The sequence below is a fragment of the Engraulis encrasicolus genome, chromosome 1, assembly GCF_034702125.1.
Source record: "Engraulis encrasicolus isolate BLACKSEA-1 chromosome 1, IST_EnEncr_1.0, whole genome shotgun sequence".
NCBI lineage: Eukaryota > Metazoa > Chordata > Actinopteri > Clupeiformes > Engraulidae > Engraulis > Engraulis encrasicolus.
The window spans coordinates 38,832,744-38,860,627 of NC_085857.1; the positions used below are offsets into that span (position 1 = coordinate 38,832,744).

The 27,884-nt window shown below is 42.8% G+C and overlaps 1 protein-coding gene across 1 annotated transcript in view; it reads right to left on the bottom strand.

The window, feature by feature from the left end:
• usp43a (ubiquitin specific peptidase 43a) overlaps positions 1 to 27,884 on the bottom strand; it is a 172,095-nt gene that overhangs the window by 95,714 nt on the left and 48,497 nt on the right. The window contains exon 3 of the mRNA XM_063201860.1: positions 18,862 to 18,965. Within this exon, the coding sequence (XP_063057930.1) occupies positions 18,862 to 18,965 (104 nt within the window). The remainder of the gene's footprint in view (positions 1 to 18,861; positions 18,966 to 27,884) is intronic.

A 27,884-nucleotide genomic window follows, 5' to 3' on the forward strand; every position in this document is an offset into this window, starting at 1 on the left:
CTCTAATTGGGCTCATTCATGGCCGCTTACCCAATGCTGTCCGCATTCGTTTCACTCATGATGTGCAACCCAACCTTTACAAATGAAGAATTTCATTGCAAAACGATGTACACTATTCATCACCATTGTTGACTTTTGCATTTTATTATTGGAAATGACTATTCAGAAGTCTTATCACCTATATGTGAATTCTTGACATTTAAATGTTTCGAGAATATACATTTTAAACCTATATAAAATGCAATTTGCAATGCAATGCAATAGAATGCCCAATACAAAATGTCCAATATGGATATACATCCTTTTTGTAGCGAAGCTCTTTAAGTACCATATTCAAACTATTCACTAAATTGGCTTGTTGTTACTGTCATCAGCAGAACTCAATAGTCAGGTAGTTAGTTTATTATTGAAACAAACCTCGTGTAGAACCAGGTGATGTAGATGATGTATTTGTTCACTAGACTGTTAAAAATAGGGCTTTTGCACATGCTCTGTAGTCTGTAGACAGTTCCATTGGATAACACTACAATGAGGTTCACAATGAGCATCATTCGACTGTAGAAAAAAGATAACACAACAAATCCATTACAGTCCATTTCACAAGAAACAGTTTTCAAGGTGTAAATGCACGCAATCTTCGGGTAAGTGTTTCCTGGACAGCGGCTTCTACATTCAGATCGCATGTCAATGTACAATGGAATCTGTCTAACACTGCATTGCCTCAAAATAGAGTGTTGACTATTTGGAAAGTGTCATAATTTACTAGACTGTAGTTTCTACAAGGCACCTGCAAAAAAACCTGTTGAATGCCTAAGCCCTTTTTGGGGAAATGTGCCCTCAACCTATAAAAACCTAAATATCTCAGCCTCTGAAACAAATAAAACCATAAAATATTTTCCATTTAAAAGCTAGGACCCTCATCTTGCAATAGAATATGTTCACTCACTTCGAACATACCCACTTTTGTAATGAAAAACTAAAATCTCAAGAGCATGAATGCAGCGTCTCTATCGCTCCAGGCGCCTATTGTTTAATGCAACATATACACAGCATCAGGCTTAACCCCTTAACGCAGAGTCTATGTTATAACCATACCGTCTCCAAAATTGTAATGGCTATGTCTTAATCTGTTACTTAAGGCTCTCAGTACTCTCATAGCAATGTTGCTATGATGTAGTTAAGTATTTTCAGCAAATAGTGAATAGGCCCACTGGCGACCCCATCTGCAGTAAGAGGCTGCATGGGTTTAGCAGGGCTCCGCCCTACTGGTGACGAAACGCCTTCGGCTCAGCTACACACAGTAGGGCCAGGAGCTTGTTCAAGTGTAGAATCCGATCCCGCTACAGCGAGATCTCCACCCACTTTGTCGGGAACCAATCAACTGAGCATTTCCAACCGTCCTGGGTAGAGGCGTGTTCAAGGCGTGGTTTAAGCAGTGGACGTGGTTTAAGCAGAGACGTTCTATTGGGACTAAGAAATGTTTGGTTCAAACTTCGGCACAGCCCTCAACCAGTAGCAAGCCGAGGGAGGCGGGTTAACCAGGCCATTTGGAAACACTAATCGTTATAGTCCTGGTCAGACCAGAATCGCGGTACGTGATCTGAAGTCTATGAAAATCAGGCAAACATGGGTTAAACTGTGTTGTTGTTGACAGCTCTGAATTCAGTGAGGACTACTATCGGCCGTCACATGCAGCCAGCCAGCCAGCCAGCCTGACTCCCAACAGCATAGCAAAACAGCCGAACACATTAGTAGTCTGAGCAGACAGCGACTGCCTTTCCACTAGTCACCTCTCCGCTATAACACTCACACTACACTCATCTCCAACCTCGCATAAACATCAGCCCATATCAGGAGAGGGGGATTTATGTAGCGCGGCATGTCTGGGAGAATGCCCCCACCCACATGGCTGTCTATGTGTCTATTTGTCTTTGTCCTGTCTCTCTCTGTCTGTCTTTCTTTCTTTCTTTAACGCAACACACAGCCATTGTGTGTGTGTGTGTGTGTGTGTGTGCATCTATTTGTCTTTTTCCCCTCGCTAGCAGACACTATTCAGATGGTAGTATATGAGTGCCATGAAATAATATAATAAGATTTTTTTTTGTCTTCAACACTTAAACTAGGTTCCCTAAGCTTCACACACAATAGCTCATTAATTCACCGAGAATAAAAAAAATAAAAATCGCTCAATGGTGTGTAAATGTGTCTACTCCGAGACACGAGGTGAATTGCTTCCAACTTTTCAGACAGAACAGAAACACACAAAAAACAGACATCATGGTTGCCCATCACAATTACAGCTATCGCAGGCCATGACAATTGGAATATTCGTGAGGTGAATAAACTTTCCAAGCTTTCAGATAGAGGAGAAAAGAGAACGCCAGGCACCATGGGTTGTCCATCACAATTGCAGCGAGCTACACTACCGCAGTCGTGACAATTGGAGTACTCACGTCGTTGTTTATCAAAATTTGACCTCCTTTGTGTGAAGGGAGGGAGAGTGCAAGTTCCCCTAAAACTGCTGCTTTGTGTTATAAATGTTGTGAACAAAAGTAGTCTGACTAGCTATTAGCACTTGCTCTTTTGGAAATGCCACAGGTCACTCCCCGTAACATTTGCATGTAGAACAGGAAAATAAAATAAAATGGACAAACCACTGACAAGTGAATAAGAAAAAAAGCTGTGTGAATTGCAGTAAATAACGGCAAAGGTGTTTCACAATTACATAGAAAAATATGTAAGCAGTGCTTTTTAGAACATTTAAATTTTCTGCTTAGATTTTGTATGGTTTCAATAGAGTAGAGTAGAGTACAGTAGAATAGAGTAGCGGTTAACACTTTATTTGACGCCGGTGTCATATGCATGTCATTACCTCGTGTTGTCTTTGCCATAACCGAATGTCACTCAAGGCCAACAGTCATAAATTGTTTATGACATGGACATAATGTTTATGACACATACATAACTGTGGCATGACACTGTTATGACACTGTAATGACATGCATATGACACCGGCATCAAGTTAAGTGTTACTGAGTCGAGTAACTTCATTGATCCCTGGGGAAATTAAAGGGACACTGTGTGAGATTTTTTGTTGTTTATTTCCAGAATTCATGCTGCCCATTCACTAATGTTACCTTTTTCATGAATACTTACCACCACCATCAAATTCTAAGTATTGACTATGACTGGAAAAATCACACTTTTCATACATGAAAAGGAGGATCTTCTCCATGGTTCGCCATTTTGAATTTCCCAAAATAGCCATTTTTAGCTGCAAAAAGGACTGTACTTAGACCATACTAGAAAATATTTGTTTATTACTGAGTAAACTTTCATGTAAAGATCAAATTTGGCAATTGGGAGCCTAGTTTCAATGAGCAGCATAGATGCAGTACCCTTTTTGACCATTTCCTGCACAGTGTCCCTTTAAGGAGTGAAGTAGCTTACATAAATACAAATAGTGCTCGCATGGCACATATAACACAGGTAACAGGTAACAGTCTGTGGCACATATAACACCGGTAATGGTTTTCTGTGGTGCGTTATGGGCTTTGAATGAGGGTAGGCTCTACCATTACCATTCCTCAAGGTGGAGCATAGCGTTTACCTAGATTGCTGAACAGCTGAAAACTTTTGTCCGTATGCATTGCACTATGGACGCTACAATTTATCCTGTGGAAATATCTCTTCCACAGTCTCCTATTTCTCTACCTTAGCTCACTGGAAACAATACGTCTGACATGAGCACTACAAATGATCCATGTAATAAAACCGTAAAACTGATAGCACATAGTAAGTATCTTTCTCCAACGCAGCCAGCTATAGTGTAATAGCTCCAGGTCGGCCAACGAAATGTCATTCTTATTTGACCTTAGTTAAAGGGACACTGTGCAGGAAATGGTCAAAAAAGGTACTGCAACTATGCTGCTCATTGAAACTGGGCTGCCTATTGCCAAAATTGATATTTACATGAAAGTTTGTTAAGTTATAAACAAATATTTTCTAGTATGGTCCAAGTAGAGTCATTTTTGCAGCTAAAAATGGCTATTTTTGGAAATTCAAAATGGCGGACCATGGAGAAGATCCCCCTTTTCATGTATGAAAAGTGCAATTTTTCCAGTCATAATGAATTCTTGGAATTTGATGGTGGTGGTAAGTATTCATGTAAAAGGTAACATTAGTGAATGGGCAGTATGAATTCTGGAAATAAACAACTAAAAATCTCACACAGTGTCCCTTTAACCTCTGATGTGTGTGCCATGTCTAATTTCTCTCTGTGTGTTCAAGGATGTTTAAAGTGACCTTTAGAGATCATAAGACCATTTAACTGGTCAAAATGCTGCATTATATAATGCTGCAAGTATTTTAGGTTGTGAAATAAGTCTGTACTATCAGTGACCTGTTAGTACTGTCTTGCCTTTTCGTTCACTAATTGGTTGCTGAAAAGGTAAGACTGATACTTTTGTTTGAATGTTCACCCCAGTGGTACTGACTTGTTTTTCCTACCTATTAACTTGGTAGCTAAAAAGTTAAGTCCTCCAGGCAAACCAAAGCCTTTACAGACCTCCACTGAATAACACTGAAGGCAGGCACCATAGTGACACTAGCCCAGCTACGAGCGCTAAAAGAAGTTTGACGAGCCTGAGTTCCATCCCACTATTGAAGGACAAATAGGGGACAGTGGTAATTACACAGGGGCTCAACGACAGGCTTTTATCTCAACCAATTCTTACTGCCACAATCTGACAAAGGCCTGGGAGGGATGGCAGACCTTCCCACTCTGCCACTGAGGCTGGCTGACACATTCCAGAAGCATGAACATGTAAAATGTGTGTGTGTGTGTGTGTGTGTGTGTGTGTGTGTGTGTGTGTGTGTGTGTGTGTGTGTGTGTGTGTGTGTGTGTGTGTGTGTGTGTGTGTGTGTGTGTGTGTGTGTGTGTGTGTGTGTGTGTGTGTGTGTGTGTGTGTGTGTGTGTGTGTGTGTGTGTGTGTCCATTCGTTCATGTATGCGGGCGTGTGTATGTGCGCTCGTGCGTAAAGCCAAGCGGTGTGTCTGTCGGGAAATTATGGCACTCAAAAGAAGAAGTGTAAACAATACACTACAAAGCTAATTGAAGGCATCTGCACTCTTACAGACAGCCCCGGCTTTCATGGTCTGTTTAGCAGGCTTCAAAGAGCAATGACAGAGGAATACACCAACGGGACTTTATAAGATAGAGGTGGGGGGTTGCAAGGTACTTAACTGGGCTGGTCAGCTTTTCAGCTCACACAACCTCCAAACAATCCCCTGCTCGCTACCAACACTAAACTGAAATCAGACAGACAGATTTGATTGTCACACAGCAGAAAAGGTCTTTAACTCTAAAAACTACACACGTTTAAACCCTGATATACAGCATGTAACTGTACTGTCAATACAGTACTAGCATGACAATACTATAGGGCTGTAACGATACACTCAACTCACGATTCGGTTCGTGTTACGTTTTTTTGACCTACGGTACGATACACACCACGATTTCGAACTTTCCAACATTATAAAATAAATTCATCAATAAAAACGGATAGTTTGTAGGTAGAATAGGTTACAAGAGTCTTGGAAGCACTATCACTTCACGTCAAGTTATTATTTTCTGGACTGGTGGTTAACAAAACGTTTAAAGGTGTATCACGATACTGCCTCCTAGTATCGCGATACAGTATCATGACTCTATGTATCACGATTTCTCGGTTCGATACATTATCGTTACAGCCCTACAATACTAGCATGGCAATACTCCCAATGGTGTCTTTTCACTGAACTACTGTAGTATTCCTCTTCCAATGGTGCAAGGCTGTGCGTTATGAGGCTGCATTGTACACATTTGTCATCGGTGTGAGCTGAAGGCGTGATCAGTGTGAGATGATGTTCTGTAAAGGTGTCCTTCTCCGTTTGCCAATCTCAGACCCCTGACAGCCCACCATGACAACGACACTGAGGCCATCGAAACACCTGTTGCCATACTGTAGGTGGAACCAATTCTCCCTCAACAAAAGGCCACAGTGAGTTGAGTTATCTTCCAAGACCATGCAGTTCATACTAGTCAATGCCCAGCACAGGGGCCTTCAGACCAGCCAATGCACACCAGAAATGCAGTGTTAATTGAACTCTTAGAGAGTACTCTGGAACCAAATACTCTCTGGAAGATGTCCAATCAACTCTCTAAAGTGCTGATAAACGCTAGCCTGGTTATAATCGACTTTCAAATCTTTTTGAGACTTGGTCTGACCAAGACCATAACAATTAACATTTCCCAAAGGTTATGGTTGACCCGCCTCCCTTGGTTTGCAAATGGTAATTTGCTTCCCGAAGCAAATAGAAGCAGCACTGAAGGTGTTGCGTCACTAGGAGGGCACGGCCTGGCTAGATAAACGCTGCATTAATTTACTGTGTGGCAGAGCATTGAGTTATCACTTAAGGCAAGGGTGGGGAACCTATGGCTCAGGGGCTGTTTACGTACAGCCGGTAAGGCTGCCTTATCCGGCCCAGATATAAATGTGATGTGTTATGCAGTTATGCAGTGTTATGACATGTTTTGGAAGACAGTCTTAGAAATGACTTGAGCAATACATTATATAACTTATATTTTCAGGGGACCTAATGAAGGTGGGGGCTGTTGTAAAGGTGGCCACCTTCAATATAGGCCTTAAGTGCAGAGGGGAATCCTGGTTTGTGTTCATAGTACGTCCCTCTGTGGACTGAACTGAACATTTTGAGTGGCCAATGAAAAAGGGTCCCCACCCCTGACCTAGTGTCATGCAGTTCCATCCCCAGCACAGGGGGAGCCTTCAGACCAGTTCAGAGAATCATTATCTACACAGAGACATAACAATAACTCTGTTGCCACCAGAATGAAAATACGACCAGCCCGAGTCAAAACAATCTAGCAGCAAGGGAGCTGTAATCATAAACAAGGCCGGGCCAAACCAGGCCAGTGTGTTGTGTGGTGTCTGGAGGGGCACAAATAAGTGGAGCAGATTATAAACAAATCATTTAACTTTCGACAACATTGATGGCTTTGCGGTTGCTCTTGGGGGATGCTTGATGACAGCAATAAATGAGGAAGCAGCCCAAGGAGGTGCATACGTGTATGTGGGGCGGGGCAGACTGCCACACACAACACAATGGCTGCTGACATGACATGCCCAACGCCTGTCGATATTGTGTTGTGTGTGTGTGTGTGTGTGTGTGTGTGTGTGTGTGTGTGTGTGTGTGTGTGTGTGTGTGTGTGTGTGTGCGCGCGCGCGCGTCCGTGTAAGGAAGTGTGTGAAAGAGAGAGAGAGGGAAAGAGTGAGAGAGAGAGAGAGAGAGAGAGAGAGAGGGATAAAGAGAAAGAAAGAGAGATTACATAAGTGTGTGAAAGAGAGAGAGAGAGAGATAGATATAGAGAGCGAGAGAGAGAGAGAGATAGAGATAGACAGAGAGCGAGAGAGAGAGAGAGAGAGAAAGAGAGAGAGAGAGAGATAGAGCGAGAGAGAGCGTGTGTGTGTGTGTGCATGCCTGCGTGTGTGCTTGCATGTGTGCGTGTACATCCCATTGACATCCCTCCTCAGACACCTGAATGGAGGGCGAGCCGGAACAACAGACGGTGAGAGAGAGAGAGGGAGCGATCGGTGAGACAAATGGAAAGGTCCCCCAATTAGCCCTGGGCTGGGAGCGCAGTGTGGCTGTAATTGGGCCACTGTTTGTTTGGACACGCAGGCCCTCAAGGTTAGATAAACGGGCCCCATTAGTGGGGTAATTGTCTGGCCCGGTGAGACCGCGGTGGTGGGTTGGCGGAGGAGGGGACAAGGGGCATGGCAGAGAGGCCTGTCTGCCTGATGACACTTCAGAGCAGTGTTTCCTAACCTTTTTTGTCCTGCGTACCACCTAATGTGTGATGAGGGGCATGCTCCCTGAAAAGAATCGGGAGCTTGGTATGGTGTCGTGGACTTCATTTTCAGTTTTCATGTGATTTTGCTGGTCCTGCACCCAATCTTTTTGAGACTGATGTGCATGCTTTTTTCTGTTTTTTTTGTTTTTTGTTTTTTTTTACTGCGTATTCCCCTAAGCCAGGGATGTCAAACTCAAAATCGAAATCCGGGATGATGTCACAGGCCAATCTCGATATGAATTTTTTAAAAGTGTGCTAAAGTTGACCATGCATGCACTTAATAAAGAGCAATTTTCACAAACACTTATCGTAGTTTAAATGTGCCTGAACATCCTCTGTTGTACTTTTATGAGTGGAAAAGGTTACATTGGACTTTGGCCACTTATTTCCCTATGAAACAACAAGTTTCATGTTCAAGTCATGTTACAGTTTATGAATTCATGGCGTATGTGGACCAACTGTAATAAACCTTTGAAATGCTCTCATGGGCCAAAATAAAACGATCCTGCGGTCCACATTTAGACCCCGGGCCTGAGTTTGACATCCCTGCCCGGCAGAAGCTTGATGACACTTTAGTGCCACTGATTAGGGCTGGGCGATATGGGAAAAAACCTATATCACGATATGGATTACTTAATATCACGATAACGATATATATATCACGATATACCACAATTATTTATGTTTTCAGTTATTCTCTTTACTTCCTCTATTTTGTCCTGTCGCAAAACCACATTTCTTTAAAATGATTTTTTAATTCTGTTTTTTACAGTTAAATGAACTTAGAGCAGCATACATAGTGGCAACATGAAATGTAATTAAATGATATTAAATTGTATAAAATTGATCAAATTTGTTTATCATGATATAAACGATAGAGGAGAAAGGGCACGATATGCAGTTTTCTATCACGATAACGATATATATCGTCATATTGCCCAGCTCTACCACTGATCGGTAACACTTTACTTGACGCGGGTCATTATCTTATGCATGTCATTACAGTGTCATAATAGTGTCATAATAATAGTGACACGTGCATAACTGTGCCATGACACTATTATGACACTAAAAGGACATGCATATGACCAGTGGTGTAGTCTACTTTTTCGTGGTGGGTATACTGTATATTTGAGCATTTTTTGAAGAGGGTATACTGTATACATTTGTGCTATTCAAAACAATGAAAAAAATCTATATTAAGTGGGTATACTGAAATCCCTGAAATTTAGTTAAGTGGGCAAACTACGCATACCTGCGTTCTACGTAGACTACACCCCTGCATATGCCACCGGCGTCAAGTAAAGTGTTACCTACTGATCTGCTGTGTTACACTCTGCCGATCGGTGGTGGGTAGATGCTGGACCGCCTTTCATTGTGGGGGGAACACAACGCATATGCAAAAATATTGAGAGGCCTGGATTAAAAATTCAAGGATATACAACACAAAACAAACACATACAGTATGTGAGGATACAGCAAATAGTATGCAAATACAGTGGGAGCTTTGATTAAAACAAGAAAGGGTTAACAACACAATACAAAACAAAACAAACACATATGGCTTCCAACCAAACAACAACTACATCATCTTGGAACTGTTAGTCAAACAAGTTCATCTTCCAATCACAATGTTTCGAAATTAAAGTAAAACAACAAACCCATACACAAACACAAACAACTGCAAATGGTTTATCTCTATTACACAGAGGCGGGGGGGAGGGCACACACACACACACACGCACACGCGCACACACACACACACACACACACACACACGCACACACAAACACACACACACACACACACACACACACACACACACACACACACACACACACACACACACACACACACACACACACACACACACACACACACACACACACACACACACACAGAGCCGAGGCTGTTTGTCTCTAATCGCTAACAATTATTCAGACACAAAGACAACAACACAGCCAAGCCTGCTGCAGGGAGTCTAAGAAGAAGATATAAAAAGAATATATGAAGGAAGTAGGCCTGGGTATTGATTGACAATTTTCGGTTCCGGTTCCATTTCCGGTTCCTTCGTTTCGGTTCCGGTACCATAACGGTTCCATTTTCGGTTCCTAGAAACCCTGAATTAAACCTGCAGTTACCCAAAGTGGCCAGTAGATGGCGTAACGGGTCTGTAAATCATGAGTTTCCCTGCCTGCCACAAGGCGGCGCTCATCGTGACTTAAGCAATGGCGGGTTAAAGGCATTTAATTCTATACAGCATTCATGATTAATTGCATGCTGCAAGTTGTCCTCTCAGCATGGCTTGGCAAGTATAATGAACGGTTTTGATAGGCCTACTGATAAATGTAGGCCTACTCATGTCTGATTAAAATTGTTCTGCTGTACGGTGCAACTTCACTTATGGTAGGCCTACCAATCCTATGTCAAGCGTGCCTGACATGATTTTTTAATGTAGCCTACGCTACCCAGTCTGTCGACAGCTTACCAAAACAGAGACCCAAGATTGCCACTTTCTAGTGGTAAAAACAACCTGTCCTACAGACATGTGTTAGGTCTTGTTCGAAAGCTGCGAATCTTAGCTTTTTACAGGTTTTTACGGCACGTTTTTATGTTCTTTCAATCAAAAGTTATTGAACTGTAAGCGGCCGCTGTTTCAAGTGAAAAAATAGCGCTTTCCAACCTTTTTTTTTTTTTTTTAAATCTCGTCATTTTTTCCCGAACAGCCAGCGATCTCCTTAACGTAGACCTATAGACATGTGTTAGGGCTTGTTCGAAAGCTGAGATTCTTAGCTTTTTACAGTTTTTTACGGCACGTTTTTATGTTCTTTCAATCAAAAGTTATTGAACTGTAAGCGGCCGCTGTTTCAAGTGAAAAAATAGCGCTTTCCAACCTTTTTTTTTTAATCTCGTCATTTTTTCCCGAACAGCCAGCGATCTCCTTAACGTAGACCTATAGACATGTGTTAGGGCTTGTTCGAAAGCTGAGATTCTTAGCTTTTTACAGTTTTTTTACGGCACGTTTTTATGTTCTTTCAATCAAAAGTTATTGAACTGTAAGCGGCCGCTGTTGCAAGTGAAAAAATAGCGCTTTCCAACCATTTTTTTTATCTCGTAATTTTTTCCCTAACAGCCAGCGATCTCCTTAACCTAGACCTACAGACATGTGTTAGGGCTTGTTCGAAAGCTGAGATTCTTAGCTTTTTGCAGTTTTTTACGGAACGTTTTTATGTTCTTTCAATCCACAGTTATTTAACCTTAAGCGGCCGCTACTTCAAGTAAACAATGGCGCTATTCTCCAGCCGGATAGAGAGGAAATCTTTTTTGTCGCTGTGCTCTTCTTTGTTCCCTCGAATTAAACCGACGGTCTAAATAGGCTACATTTGAACTTCTCCAACACAAGACCATTTCTAAGTTAACTCTTTTCATGGAAAAACATGTTTCCAAGGAGTCAGAGACATCTTCCCGAAGAGTCGAGGTCATGGTTGAGGTTGCCGGTATTGCAGCAGGCATAGTTGAGGTTGACGGTGTGTTGCCGTTGTAAAGATGCTGCAACTCTCTGCACGCAAGTTAATCGAATGCAAGAGCAGTGTTTGAACAGGTTGGATGTATTGCCATTCTTGCATGATATTAGTTTATCGCAGATATTGCAGCGCGCTCCTTCCTTATCTACTTTCCTGAAATATAGCCACGCTTTCGACGGCATGTTTTTGTTTCTCAAGTAGTACAATCAGCTGGTTGAAAATCAGCTGTCTTATCAATCGTTTAAATGAGGTGCGAAACGGGAAGAGGAGGAGCGTGGTCAGTTTGTGACACTTGTGGTTGGCTGAAATGGCCGCGTGCTTAAACACACATTTGATGGCTCTGACAGTCAGACTTCAGGAACCGAAACGTGGAACCGACAGACAAGGCACGTTTCGATGCCAAGTAGAACCTTAGCTTTTAATTCGGTTCCATCAAAGAATTGAATTTCGGTACCCAGTCCTAGAAGGAAGACAGGAAGAAATACAGAGAGAGAGAGAGAGAGACAGACAGAGAGAGATAAAGAGAGAGAGGCAGATAGGGAGGGACAGAGAGAGACACACACACAGAGAGAGAGAGACAGAGGTAGGGAGAGAGAGAGAGAGCGTGAGAGAGAGAGAGAGAGAGAGAGAGAGAGAGAGAGAGAGAGAGAGAGAGAGAGAGAGAGAGAGAGAGAGAGGAGAGAGAGAGTGAGAGAGTGAGAGAGTGAAAGAGGTATAGAAGATAGTGAGATTGAGAAGAGTCTCCACACGTTTCTGGCCTTGGTGGAGAGAGAGAGAGAGAGAGAGAGAGAGAGAGAGAGAGAGTGAGTGAGAGAGAGATAGAGCGAGAGAGAGAGAGAGAGAGAGAGAGACGGAAACGGAGACAGAGACAGAGACAAAGAGACAGAGACAGAGACAGAGACAGAGACAGAGACAGAGACAGAGCTGACTAACATGGTAAGTCCTTGTTGTTTGCCAGGCTATGTAATTAGAGGAATATTCCAAGTAAAATAATGAACACAAACAGGACAGATGAGCGTTCCTTTAATGAGTTTGTTTAATTAAACCAGAAACACGGCCCATTAGCTGTAAAATTCAAGTCAAATAACGTCAGGAAAGCAGTAATCAGATTCGGTTTCGGGTAACAAGCACTCTTTGTGAGTGAAAATGTATCGGTAAAAATATCATTAACGTTTTGACGGCAAGTCAAAGAAACCAGGACGGGAACAGGAACTGTCTGACAGTTGAAGGCAACTAAATTCCGTCGTCTGTGGAAACAGCACGATATGAAGGATGACAGTATACCATGATTTTCGCTTTCATCCTTTGCAAAGAGAGTTGGGGTGGAGAGACAGGAGTCGTCCCGCAGAGATCAGTCAATCTCAGCTGAACAGCCTGCAATTCCTAGACTACATTTCTGTGTGTGTGTGTGTGTGTGTGTGTGTGTGTGTGTGTGTGTGTGTGTGTGTGTGTGTGTGTGTGTGTGTGTGTGTGTGTGTGTGTGTGTGTGTGTCTGTGTGTGTGTGAGTGTGTGTGTGTGTGTGTGTGTGTGCGCGTGTGTATCTTGTCGAATCAGTAACTAAAATACATGATGCGTCGGCATAAGGATAGCAATTACTGGCAGCTGCTGCTCCTTCTGTTCAGGAAAAGAAAAGAAAAGAAAAACGAGGAAGACAAACAAAGACAAGCAAGGTTTGTAATCACTCTACTGCTGTACAGCAGAACAGACTGATTCCTTGCGAATTTTGTCGACGTATGTACTTATTACACAGGAAATCTGTAATTAAAAATCACCCGGCAGCCTCACTTGTGAAAAGTGTAGTGCAACACCGCACCCACACCCCGTGGTGTGTTCCTCCGCTGTCGTCGGCTTCAAGTCTGGGGGACATCTGGCTGAGGGAGCCCAGGGCGCAGGCCCGCCGACAAAGGGGTATGTTGTCCCGGGCCAAGGGAGATAGGGGTCCCAGAATTGGGTCCCCATCACATTGTATGTATTGGGTAGGGGGCCCTTTCAGATGGCTTTGTCCCGGGCCCAGTGAAAGCTGTCAGCAGCCCTGGCGGGGCGGACAGACGGCGCATGTTCGAGCAACACACCAGGCCGAGCTGTCAGACACGGTCCGTGGCGCCTCGGGACGCTACCTGCGAGCTACCTGCGTCTGTGCCGCGGGATCCTCAGGAGAAGTGGCGCGTCTCACACATTTAGATGGGATTCGTGCACAGGTACAGTATGATGCGACACAGAACAAGACCAGACCTAAGGGATGAAAGAATCTGGTGAAAGACAAAGTCACCTTGCGGAAACTTAACAGGCTGCATGTCTGTGAAGATTCTAATTCATCCAGTTATCAAAAGGCATCCCTTAACGCAGAGCCTCTGTTATACAGTAACCTTATTGTTACCAAAATGGTAATGGCCAAGTCTTAATCGGTTACTGAAGACTCTCTGCATTGTCATAGCAATATTGTTATGATGTTGGTGAGTAAAGAGTGAATAGACCCTTCGACGGGCCCAGCTGCAGTAAGAGGCTAGGAGTTTTTAAGTTTCATAAGTTACCACACTAACATGTGTCGACCTACTCAAGAAGGACGCAACAGTCCAGAGTACCAGTGAACTGAAAAGATGTATGGAGAATCGGGATGACTGGAAGCAATGATGGAAGGCTTGTCTGAGGACGACCTAGAGAGTTAAGTTTTATATCTGAGCTTTTTTTTATGGGTCTGCACACAGGTTTTTTTTTTCCTTTTCATTAACATAACTTGTCAAACAGCAGAACAAAACAGTGGGACAAAATGTAAGATTGATAATGACAGGGAGCTAGCTTCCCTTTCACCCTGCGCTTAATTGTACCTCTTGAAGCGAGCTCTGAGGATGTCAGAAGGGCATAATAAATGCCCTCCACCTCTGCCTGCACTACAGTATTATAACATGATCACCTCATGGAAGAGAGAGTTTAATATCGGGACGGGAGGGATGTTTATGTGCTTGGGAAAAGGAGAGCGAGATGAGGTGAGTAGTAGGTGGCTATTGATTCTTCAGGAGGCTAATTGCTAATCACTCACCTAGCTGTTACACTAATGCAGTTTCACACTGAAAGTGTATGACAAACAGAAAGTCAACGCATATTCAAACAAGATACACAGACCACCATCATTAATTGCTTTACCCTTTTCATGCAGAGCCTATATTATATATTTCTTCTTACTTTTGGGGGGGGGGGGTTGTTTATTCTGATATTAGAGATTGAAAAATGAGAAAGCAGTGGGAGGGGTAGACAGGGGAGGCCCAAGAAACAGAACTGAACCGCAACAGCATGCGCAACAGCATGGTGCCCTGGCTTCTTCAACCACGGCTGAGACCAAAACGTGCGGCAAGGTCACGGCAGTGAGGTTATGATGTAGGCGAGTTGAGTTGAACAGTGAGTCGATTCCCTCAGCGCCAAAAGGCTATAGAGACATTCAACTTTGAAGACATGGCCCCTGATACAAATTCGGTGTTATCAGAATGGCAGTGACCAAGTCATTATGCGCTACTAATATACATAATGTATTACTAAAGACTGTGTACTGTAGTGTCATACAATGGTAGTGCACTCGTTTCAATGACTAGAACAGTGCTCCACTGGCAGAACGGTGAGTATTATGAGGGTAAAAGACTTGTGGACACTGATAAATTACCTGGTACATTACATTGCACTTACATTTAGCAAACGCTTTTACCCCAAGGGACTTATAGTTAAGTACAGGGTATTGGTTACAGTCCCTGGAGCCATGAGGGGTTAGGTGCCTTGCACAAGGGCTCTTCAGCCATTGATGGAGGTGTAGGGAGAGGTAAGGTTGGGATTTGACCCTGTGACCTTAAGCCCACCTCCATAACCACTAGGCCCCGGCTGTCTGTGTGCATGTGTGTCCATGAGAGAGAGCCAAACAGGTGTGTTGCTCACGGTTGGGTTTGAGAGTCATCATTACCACATCAAATAGTTTTCCATCATGCACCCGGGTAATATTTCCTTAGTTGTGTTCCTTAATTTTACCCAAATGCCTGTGTGTTTGAGACGTCCACATTTGGGACAAGGAGTGTGCCGTCACAATGACAAGAGGTTCTCCGTCATACACAGAGGGGCTACTAGTTCTTTGTGCTGCTTATTGTATTGTATTTTTGTACATTTTATGCAGACTATTGTATTCAATACATGATCAGACTTCATACACATGGCATCTGTTGGTTCGCTTTTCTAAAGCAGAATGGAAAATGTTATGTCATATACAGGTTCTTCTGGAAAAGTACGGAATGCTTTCTATTGACACAGAGAGTCAAATATCAGGAGTCTTATTTCCTTGTTCACAGCAGCAAAGAAAGAAATCGAAAGCAAAACAATCACCATGTCAACTTTTAGACAGGCGTGTATAGATACAGTATGTAGGTAATAACTACCATAGCCCTATTTGAAAGTTGCTTAACTCCTTGGTTATGCTTGTGCAAATGCTTTAAACTTTTATTTTGTTTTCCTAACTTTACTTCCATTGTACACTTACAGTACTGGACGTAAAGGATGTTCCACTTCTGCATTCAACCCACATCATGCAGGAGCAGGGGGGGGGGGGGCAGCCAAGACAATAATAGCCTACACAAGGAGCAGTATCTGGGGACAGCATCATGATCAGGTTACCTGAGTGGTGGATTTATATTCAACCCATATCACAAACAAGCAGGGGGCAGCCAAGACAGTGAGTGAGTGAGTGAGTGAGTGAGTGAGTGAGTGAGTGAGTGAGTGAGTGAGTGAGTGAGTGAGTGAGTGAGTGAGTGAGTGAGTGAGTGAGTGAGTGAGTGAGTGAGTGAGTGCAGTCTGAGAAGTGAGTGAATGAAAGAGTGAGTGAGTGAGTGAGTGAGTGAGTGAGTGAGTGAGTGAGTGAGTGAGTGAGTGAGTGAGTGAGTGAGTGAGTGAGTGAGTGAGTGAATGAATGAATGAATGAATGAATGAATGAATGAATGAATGAATGAATGAGTGAGTGAGTGAGTGAGTGAGTGAGTGAGTGAGTGAGTGAATGAATGAATGAATGAATGAATGAATGAATGAATGAATGAACGAACGCACAGCATGGTGGGCATGGTGCCATGACCTGGACACCTCAGAGGGTCACCTCAGTGGATTCAAGGGTTACTGTTGTTCAGATACTGTAGTGAAGGGGAGTAGACTTTCCAAACCAGGACTCAAACCCAGACCTTCTAGGCCAAACTGGGGACTCTGATCGCTACACCAAGGAGTCAGACTCATCAGCGTGACAATGCAGAGCACACGCTATCAAAGGCACAGAGTAACAGATGTGTGACCCTACTGTCACTGACCCTACTGGCCCCACTACTGTCTGTTACCATAACCACCATACCAAACACAATACCCTCTATCAACCCACAGTTTAAGACAGGGGTGTCAAATATAAGGCAGAGGGGCCAGATAGATGGGCAACTTGGAGTTAAGTATCTTGCTCATGGACACATCGATGGGGTCAGGCAGAGCGGGGCTTGGACCTGCAACCTTCTGGTTAGCGATTGGCTCCTCTACCACCTGAGCCACCAACGCCCCTCAACACCCTCAAGTAGGGCTTTCAGGCCGACCAGAACGGAGCCGGTGCCGGTGCCCGCACCAGTTACGTTCGGCACTAAAGTGCTTATCTGCGAACCGCCCGTGTTCATACCAGGCTCTGAACTTTTCCCGCACGTGACTGTGTTACCCGGATGAACCTGCTGACGGCCACGCTGTCGTCACGGTTCGCGGAGAAAAACCTAGTATTTTGCGGTTCGCATTGCGAACCAACTTTCCGGTTCGCGAACGCTAAAATCTGTGGCGTGAACACGACGGCCGGTTCGCGATTAGGTACGGGAACAGGCACCGGCACGGTTCTCAGTGCGCCTGAATGCACTAAAGGAGGAGAAGAGAAGGGGCCACATCAGACAACACCACTGACAGAGACGCACACACTACTTTCAGCCTCACAGCTCATTTGTCCAGTTCAGGGAAAGTGACTGAAGAAAACAATTGTGATGATGTTGGATAAACAGGAGAAATGTCCACAAAACAAACCTGAGCTAGTTTTTTTTTTTGGCCAGCCAATTTGAAACCGTCTACAGCACAAAAAACACATTCACCTCTTCCTGAAATGCTTTTTTTTGGTCATTAATCTGGTAATGTGTACCAAGACTACTGGACACGACTGAACTTGTGAAGCAAAATGACTTTAAAACTGTAAAAGTGTGCTGCAGTAGGGGCAAGTAAGTCTATACCAATGTTGCGTGTAGCTGCTGACATTCTGTTACCATGGCAACTGTACCTTCTAGCCAAGCCGCTGCTAAAAAACTGAGGGTCCAGCCAAAACCCAGACGTAGCTTTATGTACTATGTACTACCTCATCTACTACTTATATAACTATTGTATTATACTGTTACTATTGCTACTGTTCTGTTATCATTTATATTATTGTAATGTCTATATTCTATATTATCTTATATTCTGTCTACATGTTCAATGTTAAATGTTAAATGTTCTTTGTACTGTATTTATTATTGACCACTTATTGTTACCAGTCCGACACTGTTACCTGTCCTGTCTTGCACTTTATGTCAGTCTGTAAAATGTCTTGTATATGTCTATGTCCTGGCATGGTATAGAGAGAAAACATATTTTCATTTTTCCTTGTATGTCTTTGCATATGAATAAAATGACAATAAAAGCTGACTTGGCTTGACTTGATGTACTCAACACCCACACAGATGATTTGGTTAATAATACTCATCAAAGAAGAGATGAGGCAAGCAAGGTTATCATGATTTCTAGTCAACCTTACAGTGCCATCTCCTATGGAGTTGTTCCAGTGGTAGAAATGCTACACACTAGACAGGCACCATTGCTCTCTTATTAAGGGATACTACATCTCAGGGGTGTTAAAATCAAAATCACGTGGACCAACATCCAAACCTGCAAGCCAAATCAATATTTAAGTCTTAAAGTTTGTAGAGTATGGCGCGCTCTTATCCAGATAGTTTGTTGGTTTCTTGGGTTTGGGTGCTCTTTAGTCCAAGTTATTTTGCATCCAGGTTCAAGAGTGAGAATAAATTCTCTGACTAGGGCACTCCAATTTCAAATGTCTTTATTTATTTGACAAGTCCTACATCCCAAGTCTGTTGAAGAATATGAGAAGAATATGAGTAGGGGATATCAACGGATATACGTTATCCGTAATTCCTTTGACATACACAATTTCGAGTTTCTTGTAGGCCATGTTAATGGTGTATGATGTGATACACATTTGTAATACACATTTGGCCCACTGGCCTGAGTTTGACATCCCCGATCTACATTGTTGTTCTGATAGACACATCAGAACATGGCTGTCTACGGACACAACACAAAGTGCCTGTATGTTTGTGGTGAAAAGCCACGAGTCCTACCTGTACTGGGCCTGAAAGTTCTCCTGCACAAAGCTGTATCGCGTCCCCGGTTGATGAGCACTCACTGGGCCAACCACTGGGATTGTCTCTCCTCCCGCTTGAACCTATTAGGGAGACACAAAAAACGCTATTAATATTCAAATATTGTAAAACAAACATGTTTTCAGACAAACCAAGAATGTGCAGCAGAAATCTGGAAAAAAATAAATGAAGTCTGTGTGCAGCTCCACCAGATAAGCCATGTTGTTTTCAGACAATGATACGCTGTGCTGCACATGTTGCAATGAAAAACATGTCAAACCTCAGGAACAAAACCAGCCAAATGGTGGGGTCTTCTGTTTGTCTGCAACACATTTCCGCGTTGTACTCCATCTGTGTTATTGGTAATCTTACAACCCCAATTTTCCCAAACGCTCATTAAACAAGGAAAATGGGATGGCAGTGGCACACAATCCCAATGCTGATTTAATATTAGCGCATCATGGTAGACTTCACTACAACATTAGCGCAGCCTGTGCTCTTAATGGAGCCCCTGGAGAATAGATATATAGGATTGAAACACAAACTACAATTAGACAGTATCTACTGTTTCAGTCTGCAGATATATTGATCATGTTCCACAAAATTGTTGTTACAGAGTTCAACATCATTATAATGCATCCTAAGTAAGGACCATAAAAAAAAATCTCAAGCATAACTGACCCACATACAGTAAAGTAGGCCTTCGAAATTCCAAAATCACATTTTAACATCTGAATGAAAAATCTGAAAGGGTGAGGAAAGCTGCATAATGATACCTGAGAGGTGGACTGGAATCTCAAATCAAGACAGCCAGAATATAGTGGAGAAACACTATAAGTAGGTTGAAAAGGAGCTGTCCATATTTATTTTATTTGCTGGGACAATCGGGTTGCCATGGTCAGTAAGTGTGAATACCATCCATTCGATTGTGTGATTGACACAGCCACTATTTCTGTAGAACTTACAGTGTTGTTTTGTCCCTCACTACATTACAGTTTTTCTCAATTGGTTTTGTACATTTCTCACAACAGAATAATCATTCTCAAAACTTCTTGTTCAATTGTGACTTCCTGCTGTTACCTGTGCACATGGTAAAATACGTTTCTCATAGTTTTCAGCATTTAGCAAATGCTTTCATCACCATGCAAATGGTTGTGTACAATTCTCAGTGTTTTTGTACATTATCAATTGATTTTGTTGTGTTCTGCAAAATGCTTTGTTATGATAATCCATGAAAGATCTCACTCCCCAAAACATTTACACAGTGACATAACATTTTGATGGCTCTGACACGTTCACAGACACAAAAACCTGGTTTTGAGAGATTGGCCAAGGGTTTTGAGCAAGAGATTGGGTTTTGCAGGTCATCCATGGTGTTTTGCCACTTGTTAAATCTTTTTTGGAAATGAACGTGATGTTTTGCAAAATGCGAGTAAGATTCGAGAAATGTACAAAACCAATTGAGAAAAACTGTAACATGATGTTTTTAATTTCAAATTAATCGTTCAGAATTAAACAGTTCCGTCAAGTTTATTTTGATCTTTTCTTTAATTCCGAATTAAGAGGTGTTTACATGACGTTTTCAAAGTGGAATTAAGCTTTATTCAGAATTAAAGTGAGTTAATTCCAAATTAAACGTCTCATGTAAACGTAGCAATTGTTCATCGAAGTGCCAGTTACCTACCAGCCTGCTCCATGTTTCATGGCAGTGATCAGGACTGGACTGGTCATCTTGGCATAGCGGGCATTTCCCAGTGGGCCCTGCACCCTTGTGGGCCCCTATTTTCAGATATGTAAATAAATTTCCCTTTTTTTAAACTTTTTTTTTACATTTCTGAAAATAGCGTCCAACAAGGGTGCAGGGCTCACCCCCTGAATCAGTTCTGCGCCGCTAATTATGAAGGGCCCCTTTAAGCCAAAAGTGCCCTGGCCCTATTTCTCCCCCAGACGAGCCCTGGCAGGGATCAATAGAGGGAGGGCAACCTGACCCACTGGAGATGTTTTTCTTCTGAGCAGTAATAATGCAGACAGAAGCTGTGAAATATCTACTTGGAGGAGAAACTTGACAAACTACTCTCCCAATCTACAGTACATCACTGTGTCTCTCTGTGTGTACCCCCCCCCCTCATCTTCCATCTTAATCTCACACATCACGTCTCAATCTAAAAGACAAACACTCCAGACAGACCAGACATGAAGCTCAGAATCTGCAGGCTGAATGTACCACTACGAATCTGGAAAAAGCAAGAAGTGACCACTTCATGAAGAAAGAGAGGTCTGCACACTTGAAATCTCTTGTTTTCATTTATTCCATGGTAGAACCACATTTTCTTTATTGATGTTTTCTTGATCTAGATGTGCTAAATTTTCTTCTCACTTCATTAAGAGATCATTTTTGCCAAAGTGGCATCTTGTTTATTTTTTCCAGATCCTGGGTATGCTTCCTTCCTGAGAGTCTGTACTAGTGGCTGTGTGTGAATCGTGGAATGCTGTTAGTGGCGATGCCATTTCATATGATTTCCCAACTGGCATCAGTTACACTGGCACCGCTTGCTTGTAGACAACAACATGAAAGGGCCAATTTGGCAGAGAGGTAGGCTAATGTGTACTACACTACAGGTAGCTGCCACACCAGAAACCAGCCGGAGCCTGCAGCACCACACAGTAACACTCAAGAGTGTTAATTCAACCCTTAATGAGTAGGAACAACATATGAGAGTTTAACGTTGATTCCTTGCCACATTAAATTAAAAGTGCAAACACCCAGTTGCATCAGCAATCATACATTCTGAAGTGTAAACACAGTAAAAATTAACACAGTAAAATGTACCACCTCAGTGCCTTTGGACTAGTACGAGTAGGCGTCTTCAAGATTTGCTAAATCACCCTCTAAGATTTAAATGAATACTTAGATCTACTGTAGCACGTTAGTGGCATTGGACCATGAATGAACAGACATCACCAAGTGTGATTTCCCAAACGGAGAGCAGATCCATCATCTGTGGACCGAAGCGCATGGACAGGCCAGGCCAGGCTGCACTGAAAGTTGTTGTGTCTGTCTGATTAAATTTCTGATGCCGTCGTCTCCTCTTTGCACAACCAGCCAGCTAACTGCCAGCCCGCTCCAACATCCAGCATCACTGAGTGGTGTTGCCAGATTGATTGGGCAGTGTCCCGCCCAATTGGGCTGCTTAGGATGGCCGTCTGCGGGTAAAATGGCATTTGGGTGGGTTTTCTGCTGCTTTATTATGATCAATGCCCATAGCAATCAATAGAATTTCGTTGAAATTGGGTGGGATATAGTGGTTTTGAGCTTTTTTTGGGCTGGAAATCATCATTCTCATCTGGCAACCCTGTCTCTGAGTGGTGTTATTATTTTCACAGCAAAGTGCATTTCCTGCGGCTTGACTTATTGCACTATGTTCTCCTGCACTAAGTGCTATGTGCTATTGCTGTCATTCACGGATGAAAGGGAGCTTTAAATACACATCTCGGGGTCTTTTTCAATAACCGTTTATGTTACGGCACCTCAGGCTGAGGAGGCACTGCCAGTGCTGCACGCTCGAGTGGCGGTGGTAAACTGTGTAACATCTTCAGTTCGCGCTACACCTTAAAGGGATGAATCTCAAGACACCTTTATAATACATTGATGACCTCCATTCAACCTGGTCCTTCTGATAGTGAATCTGGAGGCTTCTCTGATGTGCATAATAACCAACAGTCATAAAACATTCATCGGGTGGGAAAAGTTCAAATGGCAAAACAAAAAGCTCTCTGTGCTGTCTTCTTTTCAGATGGTGTGTGACCTGGATTTTCCCCGAGCTATTTATACAGGCTTTTCAACCGCCTCGCACGCGTGTGGCGCTGAATGCTTGAAAAGGGCTACCAGAGATAGGCCTAGTGAGTCCATTACTGCTTGGACAACGGAGACATACAACATGTATGTTCTTTGCCCTGACAGGATACAGGAACTGAGGGCTGAGCACTCACTGGAAATGTCAGGGCAAATGTGATGAGACAACAGGGTTAGATGGACGAGTGATTTTACCGTCAAGGACTCATCAAAAACATTTGAGATGTAAAACTCATTTATTGGACTTCACCAACAGTTCATAACATCCAATATTTTCCCTACAACATCTTCCCTAGGCATGAGAAGGAAAACATCTGGAAAAAGAGCCCCCTCATCCAACACAGGGCAGTCGTTACCATGAATGTCAACCTTTCACTATCATCAATTGTCATCAAATTGTTTTAGGTTTGGTGGTGATGAGAATGGAAACTGCATGAAGTTCCTGTACAGGTAACTGCAGTGCACCACCATACTGTATATCATCTTTGCACTGTCTGCCATTTGTCATTGGTAACATCCATTTCAAAGTCTCTCGTGTTGATGAAAAAAGCAAGGTCATTTCGGTATCATATAGAAAATTGCCATTGAATCCTCAACAGTTTTTTTCCAAAGCATGCATGAACAACTTGAATCCTCAACAAGCATACATAAACAACTCAAGGAGTGAACACCATTGAGTCCGTTAATATGCAGTTCAGTATCTCAAATGTTTGAACATATAAACACCTTTTTCCAGACTTCAGGATCACAGAGAAGCTCTTATTTGGAATTTTGAGAAAATCAGGATATGCTAGGTGGAGTATTCCAAAACAAACCAGGATATTGATGCATGGAAACACTTTATGCCGGATACCGTGGCTTCCCATGGACTGTTGTTGCTCGTATGCAGGCTGCATTCTAGAACGACCAAAAATGTAGAACAGGATACAGAGAACACTCTGTACTCATACTACAACCACATTATCCCGAGTTTGATCATATCTGGGATAAGCATCATATTTGGGTTGCATGTAAACACACTCAGCAATGTATCTGTGATGGTGACCAATGGAACGCTGTAGGTAATAGGGAGTGGTGGGTGTGGAGAGATAAAAAGAAGCTTTATGGCTGAGACAGAACAAAGTGCACAGATGTCTCAAAGAGGAGCAACTCTTGGTCAGTGGTCAGAGCAGACAGCAGTTGTTTTCTTAACCTCTTGAGGAACTAGCAAGCAAATAACATCTTAGACAGTGCTCATCAGAACCATGCCCGTAGCCTCTTTGTGCAGATGGAGTCGCCGGCGGGCCTATTCACTATTTGCTGGAAATACTCAACTACATCATAACAACATTGCTATGACAGTACAGAGAACAGATTAATACATAGCCATTACATTTTTGGTGACAGTAAGGTTATAACATGGACTCTGCGCTAAGGGTAATCAATCTACAATAATAATAAAAAAAATATATACCTGTAATTTGAAAAAGAAGACAGATGAGAGAAGATATACTTGTAAGAGTGATTGTGTGCAAGAGGGTTTAAAGAAATCAGGAGCCTCAATCATAATTCAACACAGCAGCTCTCATTTTCACATGATTCCCATTCGGTGTTATATCAGAGTGAAAGTGTTAATCTGTCCTGATGTCTGTGTTTTCTAACTATCATTAATTCATGGCTCCTCCAGCGTTAACAGTTGGCTCAGGCACTCCTTGTGTAAGTGAGAGCTTGTGCGCCGGTGATCCCCTGTAATGGATAGGCCACATTCAACTAGCCAGGCTGCGCCCTCCTAGTGACGCAACACCTCTCGAAACTCGATTGCAAGTCTATGACAATCAGGCAAACATTCAACATCATATACCGTAATTGACTTAACCTCCAAGTAAATAACATCCTAGACTGCAGTGCTTAACATCCACATGGTAATCACGTACGGGCGTAAGGCCTTGTCTCAGACATCCTTTGGTACAAGTGAGTAATAGCGCCTCCGTGATACCCTGTAATGCAGTGGTTCTCAACTTTTTCTGAACAAATGCCCCCTTGTCCTCATCATAAAGTGAAAGTGAAAGCAAAAGCCCATTGAGAAACTCCAACTCCCATTGTCTTTCTCTATGACAGTGGTTCTTAACCTGGGGTGCGGGCACCCCTTGGGGGTGCGCCAGAGATTCCAGGGAGTGCGCGGAAATGTGTTTGTGTTAATGTTTTGACCAAAATTCTACTTGGGAACATTATAATTAGGCCATATCAAAACCAAATTAAAACATATTTTGGTCCCCATTTAAAGTCATTGAGGTTTTGATTAATGTCTCACGGAAGAATCATTGTAAATAATAACTTAAATGATTTCTTTGTGCCTATGCACATTTAGAAGTTTGGGTTGGGGGTGCATGGCTAGTCTTGGGCACCGGTAAGGGGGTGCGTTAAGAAAAAAAGGTTAAGAACCACTGCTCTATGACATACTGCATTACATTTTTCACGGCTCTTCAAAAATGTAGAAAGATCCATGTAACACCTGACCATACTGTAACTACACGGCAGTCAGTTACTGTTCAATAACATTGGCAGGGGTGATAGTGAAAAAAAATCCTGAGCCTGAACTTTTTCCCCTGTTTTAACGCCGACAAGATACTGCATAGTGACGTAACGTAGGCCTATTTTGACACATTATTCAAACATTTAATAGCCTGTGTATGACCATTATTCAAGCCTGATAGTAGAAGAAAACCCTGAACCTGTAACCCTTCCTGAGATAAGAAGAACCTAATGGCTAATTATTATCAATGTTTTTTTTTTTGTGCAAACTCTGTCAAGCCTGAAATCAGGCATGGAGCCTGAATACTATCAGCCCTGCATTGGTGTTATGCTTTAAGACTTACACAGCAAACAATACCAGTGTTAATATAACCCTTAAAGATATCTATAAATATCTTTTAGAAATATTAATATTGTTTTGGATAATATTTGGTCCCACTCAAAAAATACTGTACATTTTTTCCCCTTTGGTCCGACCCATGAACATAGTGGAATACAGAGCTACTGCCCGCAACTGATAGAAGAATAACAGCTTCTCCTATTCAAGTAACATTTATGACAGTGGGCTTAACCAGATCTCTTGAAAAAAAGGACACCTTCTCATATCAGATATCTAGGTCAAAAGGTACTTAACTGGACCTTAGAACAAAGACCAGATGCCTTCACAGACTGTGTGAGACACTGCACTGTTTCATCTTTTTTTTTCTTTTTATTCCCGGGAATGGATACAGTCTGATTGTTTTTTTTCCCTCCTCCCGTGTGTTCTGTCTGTGCCATTGTCAGCACGCTAGAGGCCAAAAATAGAAGAGGCTAGCCGGAATAAACGTGAATACTGAAATGTGAGAAGGAGCCGCGCTGCTAAGCTGTTGAATTGTCACATTGTGTGTGAGAGATGCGATTGCGCCAAGAAAGGGTTGTTTTGGGGCTGCCTGCTGCACAGGAGGGAGGCACAGCATCAACACCCAACTGCTCTTTGGGCACGGACACAAAAGACAGCCTCTGGCTAGATAACGTGAACAAGGGCACTTTTTCAGAGATGACACTACTGTCTTTGTAGACTACAGTAGACACTGTGGATGGGCACTGGAGACAGTGTTGCCAGATGAGGCTGATGATTTCCAGCCCAAAAACTGCACAATACCCGCCTAGAAGCACAAAATCCCGCCCAATTCTATTGATTTCTATGGCAAAAATTGGGCGGGTTTTTCTGCTAAATGCCATTTTTACCCGCACACGGCCATCCTAAGCAGCCCAATTGGGCGGAAAACAGCCCAATCTGGCAACACTGACTGGAGACAGTTGACTGGTAAGATGGTTCATCTGAACATGTAGTAGATTTTTTTCACATTATTTTCAGATCAAATTAAAAACAAAAGTATTCAAAAGTCATCACACTGATTGTTAAAAAAGAAGGCATTTTTTCTAGATGGGATTGTTCTCAAACACTTTTGAGCATGTTCATTAGCTCACAGACTCCCTTCCCAAAATGGTCGTGTAACTGGAATTACGCAAAAATGAGAGCGCAAAAATAAAATGTCCTTTCGCATCAGGTCATTTCCACATAAGAACAAACATAGCCTAGAGTAAGTCATGCCTTTGAAACATATTCACCTCATAAAACAGCCCTGCCCGGCTGCAGTCACACGTACGGTACCAGCGAGAGGACAAACAGATACATATCAGTGGGATCAGCAACAATAGAAAATAGCATGAGAGGCCATGCTGGGAGGTCCTGGGTGTTGGGTATCGGAACATCCCACTTTATAGAGGGCAGACAGAACAGCACCACGAAAGGACACACCCCAGAGAGAGAGGCACCAGACCTGCCCGCCTTCATGCCTCCCACAACAAAGGAGAGCAAGGCCCTGCCGTCAGGGTTGCCAGATGAGGCTGACGATTTCCAGCCCAAAAAATGCAGAAAAACCTGCCTCGAAGCAATAAATCTTGCCTAATTCTATTGATTTCTATGGCCATTTTTACCTGGGGAAGGCCATCCTAAGCAGCCCAATTGGGCGGGAAACCGACCAATCTGGCAACACTGCCTGCCATGGCCTAACGGTAGGGCACTGAGTTACTATATGCCAGCGACCCGGGTTCGATTACTGCCCCAGTCATTTGCCGATCCTTCCCCGTCTCTCTCTCCCCCCTCTTCCTGTCTCTCCTCTACTGTCCTGTCAGAAATTAAGGCAAAAGTCCCTTAAAAAATCCAAAGGAGGTCCAGGCACTCATTGCACTTAAAACGAGTCCAAAATGTATGTTGCTGTGTCTGGACCTGTTTTCTCTCATTCAGTCTTGTTCAACTTTGTACCTTCCTTGCGCATCAGCTGGGGATACTAGCAGTGCTCTACCACAGTCTTCCTCAATCTTTTTTTAGGCGAGGGAGGCACCCTTTCAATTCATGAAAAAAGCTCAAGGCACCCTAAACTAGCAAGCCCTAACATGGCATTGCATCCGATACCACACAAGCGTAAGTAAAATATTTGTAGAAGTTGCAGCTTTTTCTCAGACAGGCTATGTGTAAGCCATACTGGGGTGACTTAAATTTACTTTATTGTGCGTAAATAGTACATGAAAGATTCCACTGACTAAGCATTCATTTGTTAATTTAGACAAAAATGTATTATATTACATACTTTAT